This window comes from Ornithodoros turicata, chromosome 2, assembly GCF_037126465.1.
Source record: "Ornithodoros turicata isolate Travis chromosome 2, ASM3712646v1, whole genome shotgun sequence".
In the NCBI taxonomy this organism is placed as follows: domain Eukaryota; kingdom Metazoa; phylum Arthropoda; class Arachnida; order Ixodida; family Argasidae; genus Ornithodoros; species Ornithodoros turicata.
The window spans coordinates 117,123,729-117,134,450 of NC_088202.1; the positions used below are offsets into that span (position 1 = coordinate 117,123,729).

Here is a 10,722-nt window from a genome sequence, read left to right on the forward strand (position 1 = left end):
GTTATAAAGGCAGGCTGTCTGTCACAAAATGCGGTCTTCCGACTCACAATCTGCTGCCGAACAGTCGCTAGAAACATCTGCGTTCATGCATGCTGGTATCGGATTGCAACCAGCCTGGCGACGCCGTCAGCTGAGTGATTGGAATCTCGACGGATGCCAATTAAGTCACCGAAAAAGGCGAAGCACGGAAGGGCAATTTCAACCGGAAGCTGGCAGTTGGTTTCGAATTCGATGTTTTTGATGTCTTATGAAAAAACGAAAAGAAACTTTCTTGGAAGGCATCTCCAAGTGGATATGACACTAGAGAGTTTTAGCGAGTCTTTGTCGCATGAACGAAACGAGCGATTCGTGTGTCGCGCATGCGTATTACGAATCGGTGAGCGAGTTGTGGGGCGCGCGGTTTCGTACGAACGACCCGCTCGCGCTGAGTCGTTTCGTTGTATTCGGCGAGGACGACCAGATGGGTCAAAGTCGCCATCTTGCCATGTGTTTCGGCCCATTCCCCGCGTAAAACAACGGGGATCGCCATCTTGTGGGACGGTTGTTGCCAGCATCGCAAAATCTGCCACCTAGATTTGTACCGAAGTAGAAATTATCTGCTAACAATGTGTACCGAGCATGCTATTTCTCAAAATAGCCACTTCAATCCGTATCCAGTCCAACGTGAGTTATGGCTGCCGTCGCTCCTCAATGGGTGTGTGGATGTGTTCACGGTATTTCCAATCACTCTGGCAGTGACTGCCTTAGATCGTAACTTTCGGCCGTCATCATTCCTTCATCTATTATCCCATCATCTCATCTCATCCTGGCTACAGTCGTGACGCAGCCCACATTCGTGAGGCCAACAACGGCAAGTCGGCTTACGCCACCACCACCACCAATCACTGCGGACGTACGATCCTGTGCGTTCTGTTCAGTCGTGTCTGTAGATTGTGATGTTCTTTAAACATTGTGATGCTCGCCAGCCAGCTGAGGCTGCTTTAGATGATGTAGAAGAAGGTGCCCAGCGTAACTCTACGACGACATTGTGCGAAGAAGTGACTACATTTGTACATCCACACCCGTCGTTCTGCGTATGTTGGCTAAAACACTTCTTCGTTAGTGCGCAGATTATATTTTGTGATTGCCAATGAACGGCAGTGCTTGAAGTAGGCAGCTTCGTTTTCGCTTTCGCAAGTGAAGAATGTTTCCTATCACAAGTGCTTCGTGAAACAATTTTCTCCTGCAAAGACCCTGAAAGCTATGTTGCGAAAGTTCGCCAGTGGAAATTGTTTCAAACGCTATTCGTAACTACAAATATTTTTGCGACTGAGTTGTGGAATAATAACACACAGTGTTTCATAGTGGTAGACTGGATTTATTCGCAAGCATATATTTGGTAATCGGTTATATTTGATAAGGCAAGTTGCATAATCACTTCGAATCCCTCGCAAGTACTCCATGAATCAATTTCAACCTCCATGTAACTTTTCTCTTAAAAGTCTGGCTTGGAGGTGGAACCGCTTTCGTGCACCTCTTCTTGTAACCGTTGAGATGTTTTGTAACTGTCTCGTTCACGTCATCCCCTTCCACACTCAAAGAAAGGGGCTTAAGGACAGTGTGTGTTCAGCTTATCGTGAAAGACCTTTCCCACCGTCCAGTCTGCTGACATAATAATAATAATAATAATAATTCGCAATGTGAAATGGAGAAGAGCAAAAAGCCACAAAATGTGGCTTAACGAGGCTCCACCCCTACAACAGTGCAGCAGCGATGCATTATCAATACTAGTCATTAAACATCATCTGTACGATTAACTCTTAAAAAAAAGGTAATAGTAAGGGGAAAAGTAAGTGCGCTAAAAGCACATTATTCCCATTTTCAATGACATACTAGTAACAGATTACAATTCCGTGAGAAAGCGGCTGAAATTTTTTTGAATACTGTCATACACAACATCGATATTCATCTTTTCCATCTCATTTAAAAGCTTTGGCATTGTATACATCATCGTGTGGCTGCCGTAAGGTGCCGTTTGGTGCAGGAAGAAGGGCAGACTACTCATCAGTGTGCTTTGAGATTTCGTCACTGCTGTACTGTAATCACAATAGAGGAAAAGAGGAAGTATCAAGTCGTTGATCTGGAACATTTTGGTAGATGTCTTCTGTTTTATTTTTTTGCTATGCCTTCCCCTCTGGTCCATGGAGGCTTTACATCAGGATTATGCCATCCAGGTGTGGTCACATTTCGTGATCTTTGGACGTCTGCATTTATCAATTAGGTTTTACCCTTAGCAGTATTGTAATGCGGAGTGTTTAACATTCCATCCTCCCCCTCCTTTGCACATATATCAAAACCATTTCAGAAAGATTTTGGCTCAACATGTAGTTCCAGATGTGCCTGCATATGATAGATATGTAGCACGCCAAAACCCGCAACCACGAAACCGAAACTGTCATTCTAGCTTGTGCATGCGTTACAATGCGAGCGTTACAACAATCGCTAAGAGTATCAAAGACAACATGAGTTAGTTATTAGTAATTTTTTACCCGTTTACTGCATCATTTTTCAATAAATTCGGTTGTTTAAGCAAATGTGACAAAAAGACAACAGCGGCGTTTTGTGCCGCTGTAACGGGCGAACTTCGGGTTTCCGGGTCTGGCAACTGCGTTCCACAAGATGACAGCCTCCGCTGTTTGACGCTGATTTAACGGCAGCTTGACCCACCTGAGCACGACCGATTGACATCCCGAAGCAAGATGGCGGCTGTTTACAGTAGCGGAGACCGCCACGCCATTTTCGCCTGACGCGCCGGTCTCTTCTGCGGCGCCGTCGCCGCCAATTGTGCAGGCACTGCAACCTGGCGGATTTACATAACGGTACATCGATTTCGAAACTCAGTGAAATTGATGAATTTCCTGCCAAAATGAGAAAAACTCGTTCTTCATATTTTATTCTACGAAGAGCTGTCTGACCTCTACTTCACACCACCATTTCGGTCAGGCGGCGCTGCCTCCAAAAAGATCTGCTTGGCGCGTAGCTCTAAGTGGAACTACGAGATGTTTACTGGTGCCGACGATGTATATCCTCTGCGGTAAGTTGTTGAATGTAACGACGTATTCATTAGAGCGGTTCACACGCACCAGCTAGGAGTCGTGGTGCCAGAACATGTAGACCGTGTGAGAAAGTTGGTGTGTATATGCAAGCGTTAAAGCTATGCAAGTGCCCAATTCCAGTGTCGTTCCCTGTTTGGTTAACTATCGAGAGAGGCCCGCACACGGGTGATTAACCCTTTTCAAAGCGGAACTGCCTCCTACATCATCCTGATTCATCAACGTGAGATCGAGTCTCCCACCTGTGCCGGTGTCTGCTTGACAGCACGTTGACAACACGGTGACAGACGTAGTTCGCCTCAACTACAGCCTTCCGCAAAGGGAAAGTCTGGAAGTACACTGCGATATGTCATATTTAATACAAGAAAACATGCGAATGATCCACCACGATCCAGCTGCTACTCAGATCCGTCTGGAATACATTTGGAGATGAACGATTCGTCCAATTTGCAAAATGTCTCTGTAGTTCACTTCCCATTCGCTTTTCGAATCGGCAGAATCGGTCGATCGTTTGGTTCGGGCTAAAACTCACTCCCTTAACTTTATAATTCCGGACTCCTCGCGGACATGACCTTTAACATATACGTCGCGTTGTTCACTAATGCGTACATGAGCTGGAGGTACTTCAATCGAACAATATCAGGAAAAGGTAACATGCGAAGTTTCATTAACAGATCAGAAGAATGCTATGCCTCTGTGAAAACGTATTGAGAGTATTCCGGTGTTGCCTCTCTGGAAACGTCACACGGACAAGACCAATCAGGAAGCGCCCTTTGACTCAGACAAGACCAATCAGGAAGCGGCAGGGACCTCACCTTGGTATCCTTGGCTACCGTCTCGCCGACAGGCGGGATGGCGAGCCGGAATGCTAGGGGAGGGCTTCTGCTCCGTGACCGGCTTGCGGAATGTTGTTTCTGCTTAGCGTCAGACGTGTTCGTACAGTCAGGAGCGCGTAACACCGTGTTCCACGCAACATGATCACGTCAGAACTCACATTGGTAAGCGAAAGTCGGCATATTTGCCGAGGTCTTTTCACTTAGTAAGTTAGTATATTGCGATGCGAACGCCAAGCGGTAGACCTCGGAGAGGGAGTGCGAATCTTTAAAACCCGTTCATTAAATATGTAAACTGTTTTCGGGAGAGAGACTAGGTCAAATTGACTGTGAAGCGGTGACGAACATTACCGTATCGATCTCATGCACACATTCCCGGATGCGATAGTCTGTTTAAAGATACAGCCTAGATGGGAACGTGTTCCCCAAGGAAGTTACAGAGTAATACCCCTTTTGCACGGGAAGCCTTCGACGACCGTTGAAGCCAACTGCCTTGAAAAACGCGCGTAGCGCCAGCAAGCGTGTAATTTTGATGATGATGATGATTGCAGTTTTTATGGCGCATGAGCAACTAGACTATAATGCGCCAAAACAGTGATGTGTGTGGAAAGATAAAAGTAACTGTTCAATTAAAACCGAATTATCTCGGAATTTGAAATGTAAACCACAGTAAAAGGGAAAGTCATTCACTTATAGGACATTTAGATAGCCGATATCTCTAAAAAAGTTAAAAATTCTCATGTAGGGTTAAAGCGGTTAATCCCCAAGCAATAGAGCAGGGTGAAAAGGCAGGTGATATTGGTAAAATTCTTTAAAATGGCGACGACGGTGATTTTCGTATAATGGACATGTGACTAGGATGTGCACCACAGAGAGTTGCTCACCACAGCAAGTGCATTGGGGAGGCTCCTCTCCACGGAGTAAAAAACCATGTGTGATGAAAGTATGACCGAGCCTTAATCCAGCTAAAATTACTTCATGGAAACGGTTTCCTAAATTGTTTGGTTGGTTCCCTATGGTATCCCTCGTTAGGCGGAGTTTGTTGAGGTGCTGTTGGTTCCAGTGTTGCTGCCATTTGCTATTTATCATTCTTCTTAGGACCGCCACGATTTCCTGAGAAGGAACATCGAATGGAGTCATGTTAAAAGAAATTGCAGCTGTATAGCAGCTGCATCAGCACGTTCGTTGCCGGGTATGCCCACATGACTGGGTACCCAGCAAAAGTTTAAATGGAGATGTTTGCTGATTTTTCCACTGGCAAGGCATTGCGCTCTCTGTACAAGAAGGTTCTTTGACATCTGTATGCTACATATGGCTTGTAAGCAACTAATTGAGTCAGTGTAAATGACCGAAGAGTTGATGTGATGTTCTAAGATGTAATTGAGTGCTAAGATTACACCATAAACCTCAGCATTAAAGATTGATAACATATTCGGTAGGCGGTGAGATCTTTTAGAAGCCTCCGTTATCATCGCACATGAAACTCCTGTACTGGTCTTCGACCCGTCTGTATAAAAGGCTACATGCTCTCCGAAACTTTGCTTTAGTACCAGAAATTCCTGCTGTAGCACAACAGGCTGAGTATCCTGTTTCTTATATTTAGTTAATGTAAGAATTATGCTTTGGAATTGGCTGCCACGGAGGAACTCTCCCGCTAGCTTTTACAACAACAACTAATAAGTTAATGATAATGAATAGGGAAATTCGCCACTTAAGGTGCGGCCCACTACCCCAAGGCACAATGGGGCAGGATGTGATGTGTCCTGATGATGAGGTGATGAACGATGCATAATAGGGATAGTCAGTGGAGTCAGTATGACATCAGAACGGTAGGCAAAACCACAGCACACAAAAATACACACACAGCACACAGGTACGCAGGCAGATTATAGGGTAGAGAGGAGACCAGTGTCCCGGAGAAAAATCTTGAAATACTCAAGAACTTGACGATGGTCAGTCTGGTTAGACCCAGGGCCGAGAATGGTTGCCAATGTGAGTGGTGCGGCCGTGATCGACTGCAGGCGACACTGTAGAGCTGCTCTTTGGGAGGTGTATAGATGGCAGTCGAGGAGCACATGCTTGGTGTCCGCCAAAACAGCACAGCGAGAGCAGAGCATCGAGTCAGACCGGCCGATCAGATGCTTGAAATGGGGGGTGAATGCAACCCCAAGACGAAGCCTGTGTATCAGCGACGCAAAATGGCGAGGCACACGAGAAGGCATGGTAATGCCAAAGTCAGGGTCCACTTCACGCATCAGAACTCTTGATGGAACGTCTCGAGACCATTGCGCATGTGCGAGAGGCCTCACCACATCATTTAGGAAGGTTCGCCTGTCGCCTTTGGGAGGGTAATCCGCACGCTTGATCGGGAATGATACGCAGCTGCTGCAGCCTCGTCAGCCTCTTCATTGCCGCGGATGCCGCAGTGGGCTGGAACCCACTGGAAGTAGATAGAGTGCCCGCTGATCTCAAGACGGCTTAGTTCCTCCAGTATGTCCACCACCACAGGCGCAAGTGATCCACGAATACCCATGTTCGCTATACACTGGAGAGCTGCCTTGGAGTCGCAGTATATCACCCAGCTGCTGATAGCGGCTGATGCAATGTGCTTGAGGAAGAACAAAATGGCATGCAACTCTGCAGACGTAGATGAGGTGCGGTGCGAGAGACGGTATGCGTGGCACGACGACATAGTCGGGATTGTAAAGGCAGCAGTGGAGCCGTGTAAGTTGGTCGACCCATCTGTGAATACTGCAGTGTGCGAAGGATAACGGCACTGCATTATGTCTAACGCAAGTTGTTTCAACACGGGTGCTGCAACGTGATCCCTCTTGCTCTTGAGCCCAGGAATGGTAATGGAGATCGAAGGTATCGAAAAGACCCACGGAGGGGACCTGGGGACGACTGCGCTTCCAACAAAAGCCAGTAGCAAGGGCTTTACAGCAGCGATGCAGTGAGAAATGTTGCTCTGCCTCCGCCTGTTGAGCTTCGAAACCAAGGGGTGACGACGGTGTTCCCCGACGAGACGTAGATAATGGCGCACAGTTTCTCTGAGACGTAAGACCTCTACTGGCTAGCTTTTACAACCTGACAACTATATTCTGAAAAACCATATGACTCAACCTCGTCTTGAATACGCATGCAAAGCGGTGGGACAACAGCAGGCTTATGAAGGAAAAGCCGTTCAAAACGAGTCTGGTGAGAACTTAAAACCATTTCTTTGGCCCATTTGCTTAACTTGCTTATGGCTAGCTGCAACTGTCTTTCGCACCGACCAGGGTCAACGGAACTGCAAGATATTTGGATATCGTCCACGTACAAGGAATAGCTGACAGAAGGAGGGATGACTTTTGCAATGGAATTCATTTTAACGATAAAGAGTGTGACACTCAGCACAGAGCGTTGTGGGACACCGTTTTCTTGTATAAATGGGCGTGATAAGGCCGTGCCAAGTTGAACTCTGAATGTTCTCCCTTCCAGAAAGTCAGCGATGCAGCATAGCATGCGACTCCCCAAGATTCCCCAAGCACGATTTTGTTCCTTGCGAGTCTTTTCGCAATCACTAGTCCACCAAGGTTTAGGACGCCTGGGGACGAGACCACTTGTTTGTGGAATGGACTTTCTGGCTGCATTTATGATGGTGCTTGTTACAACATCATTTGCATGCTCAACAGACATAGATCCAAAGAATGACTGCATAAGATTAGCTTCTTTTTCGAATAAAGTCCAATCTGCCTGTGACACCTTCCATCGTGGTGGACGTGTCGTTAAACTAACTGAACCACCACGGAATTTTAGGGCCACCGGGAAGTGGTCACTACCATATGGGTTCTCATCCACTTCCCAGTCCATGCACTGAAAGAGACATGGGCTACACAACGATATATCTATTGCCGAAAAGGCCTCTGTAGCTGCATTTACATAAGTTGGAGTGCCTGTATTTAGGAGGCAAAGAGAGGTATTAAGTAAGACGTCTTCTATTATCTTTCCTCGTCTGTCAGCTGGTGGTGGTGGTGGTTGGTAAAATAACAAAAGGAGGTTGAATTCGCGCAAGCGAATTCTGCTACCCCCCCCCCCCAAAAAAAAAGACGGTACACCCCAAAGCAGAAAAGAAAAAAGAAAGGAAACGGTAAGATTGCACCACAGAATGTGCGAGCGCGCCGCAAAAGTTCACCGAGGTGAGCGTCTCGACCGCGACAACGCAGGTCCGAGCGCGCCGTTCACATCAAGGATCATAGTAATGTCCACGCTCCGTCTAGTATAGAGTTTCTAGTCCAGATTTCACAATGAAATTGACAAGAGCATTGAAGGCCGCGTCCCTGTGGTTAGCGTCCCATACGCCTAAGACTTTCTCTATGCTGAAGTCCCTGCTGTCGAGATGGCCAAGGGTCTGCCTCAAGATGCCTCTTTGTGCAGCATGTTTTGGACATTGCATGATGATATGTTCAGTGTTTTCCACTGTCCCGCACAGTAGACAGTTGGGCGAGTCCACCTTGCCCACTTTATGAAGAAACTGGCGACCATAGGGCACATTCAGGCGTAGACGATGCAGGAGAGCTTCTATGGGGCTGGGCGTTTTAGAAGGTATGGTAAAATTCAGCTCCAGGTCTAGCGTGCGCAGCAGTGACGGACCGCTGTCGGCTTGGTGCCATTTTGTCCTGCGGATGTCATCAGTCATAGATTTTAGGAGAGATTTGATGTCCTGCTTTGAAAACGTGACAAGATATTCTGTCGATGACAGGTGTGCGATGTTCGCCATTTCGTCCGCCTTCTCGTTACCCCTTATCCCAATATGGCCAGGTATCCACTGAAGAATGACGTTGTGACCGATGTCTGTGCACTTGCGATACCCTAACAGGAGGTCTCGTACTGTTGACGCCGTACGGCCTTTTTCCAAGAACGATGAGATAGCTTCAAGGCCGGCTTTAGAGTCGCAGTACACTATCCATTGCGCAGGCAGCTCGAGCGTGGCAAGGTAAGTCATGGCTAGCTGTACGGCTACAAGCTCCGCTGTCGTCGATGAGGTCCTGTGAGACAATCGTGCTATGCCTTCCCTCTTGTGCTCTGGTATTACAAATGCGGAGGCAGACCTGGATAGAGTCGTGGACCCGTCGGTGAAGATGGCTACACGGCCTTTGTGCCTTTCCATCAATTCGAGGCAGTGCTGTCTCATGGCCAAAGGCGGGAGGCTTGACTTTCCCTGGTTGATCCCAGGCGCTGTGGTACAGATAGGAGGTGTCTGTAGCGTCCATGAAGGGTGTGGGTCCGCTTGTTGCGGCCGTGCTGTTGGCAATGTACGTCGATACGGAGAGAGTGCTTTTAAGAAAGAAGAGTTTCGGCGAAGCAGCTTCCGCACCAGGGGATGGTGATCATGCTGAGTGCACAGGCGAAGGTAATGCCGAACCGTTTCACGCACCCTTAGTGCCTCGAATGGAGGTTCTTTGGCCTCTGCTACGGTCAGTGTGTTAGAGGTGGCACTTGGTACCCCAAGGCAGACCTTCAAACTCCTTGCTAAGACGCCTTGCAGCATATTCTCCGACGTAGCGCAAATGTTGTTCAGAACTGGAAGGTGATACGATGCCATTTGCTGGATGAGGGCTCTGTGCACAGTGAGTAGTGACGACGTTGACATTCCCCACCGGGGCCCCGTGAGATGCCGTAGTATGTTAATCCGAGCGTCGGCTCTGCCCTTCAGATACTTGGTATGGGCGGCCCATGTTAACTGTGCGTCGATTATAACTCCCAGAAAGCGATGATATGAAACCCGCTGGACTGGCTGTGTCGAGAGCTGCAATTGGAAGTTGTTCATCTTTTTCCGTGTGAAGGGTAGGAAGACGGTCTTTTCGGGAGATATGTCCATTCCCCTCTGCGTCAAGAATGCTACCGTACAGTCGAGGGCATCTTGAAGCCGCCGTTGCAGCGCTGGTAACTGTACGCCCGATGTCCATAGGCAGATGTCATCGGCGTACATACTGATGTGTATATTTTTGTGCAGGTGCTGTGGAAGGTCCGCCATAACCACATTGAAAAGCAACGGACTGAGAACGCTGCCTTGTGGCACTCCGCTCGGGAGGTCGTATCTGTCGCTGTCTCCATCTTCTGTCTTCATGTATACAGATCGCCCTCGAAGAAAATCCGCAACCCAACGTAGGGTCCGACCCTTGATCCCGCGAGCATACAGTTCATGGACAACATGGCTGTGGCTTACCGTGTCATACGCTCTTCGGATATCGAGGAACACTGCGACCGTAATCCGACCCTCGGCGCGCTCGTGTTCTACAAAGGTAATTAGGTCCAGGATCCCGTCCATGGTTCACCTGCCTTTGCGAAAGCCGGCCATGCAGTCTGGGAATTGCTTCTCCGTCTCTAAAAACCACTCCAGTCCGCTTAGAACCATCTTTTCTAGCACTTTACATACACAGCTCGATAGACTTATTGGCCTGAAGGATGATAAGTCTCGGGGTGATTTCCCTGGCTTTAAGACCTGGGTGATCCTGGCTACTTTCCACGATGTGAGAAGTTCAGCATCGTACCAGCTGTTGTTAAAGATATCTAGTAAAGTCTTCTGTGCTGCGACATCCAGCCAGCGGATATGTTTGTACGTCACACCGTCGGTACCCGGTGATGATTTGCTGCTTCGTGATTGTGTCGCTACATTAAGCTCGGCAAGAGTGAAGCTCAGGCCCAATGCACCTGGAGAGGCATCTTCGGTCAGTATTGTAGTGTTCTTGGCGATGTCTTCCGACAGGCGATATGATTGAGTCTTTGACGCCTCTGATGGCCTAGTAAGCAGGCTG

General features: G+C 48.0%; 1 protein-coding gene across 1 annotated transcript; it reads right to left on the reverse strand.

The window, feature by feature from the left end:
- Positions 1-7,314: 7,314 nt before the first annotated feature.
- On the reverse strand, positions 7,315-10,235 carry LOC135384976 (uncharacterized). Its single transcript, XM_064614156.1, has 3 exons — positions 8,418-10,235; positions 7,703-7,780; positions 7,315-7,551 (listed from the first exon to the last, which is right to left on the reverse strand). The coding sequence occupies exons 1-3, from the start codon at positions 10,233-10,235 to the stop codon at positions 7,315-7,317; spliced, it is 2,133 nt and encodes a 710-aa protein (XP_064470226.1).
- Between the last annotated feature and the right edge of the window lie 487 nt (positions 10,236-10,722).

Coding starts and splice junctions, on each gene's coding strand:
- LOC135384976 (XM_064614156.1), bottom strand. CDS start 10,235: ATGGACGGGATCCTGGACCTAATTACCTTTGTAGAACACGAGCGCGCC. Junction 7,781..8,417: donor TTCTTCATAAAGTGGGCAAG/GTGGACTCGCCC, acceptor TGTCTCTTTCAG/TGCATGGACTGGGAAGTGGA. Junction 7,552..7,702: donor TAAAATTCCGTGGTGGTTCA/GTTAGTTTAACG, acceptor TCATAAATGCAG/CCAGAAAGTCCATTCCACAA.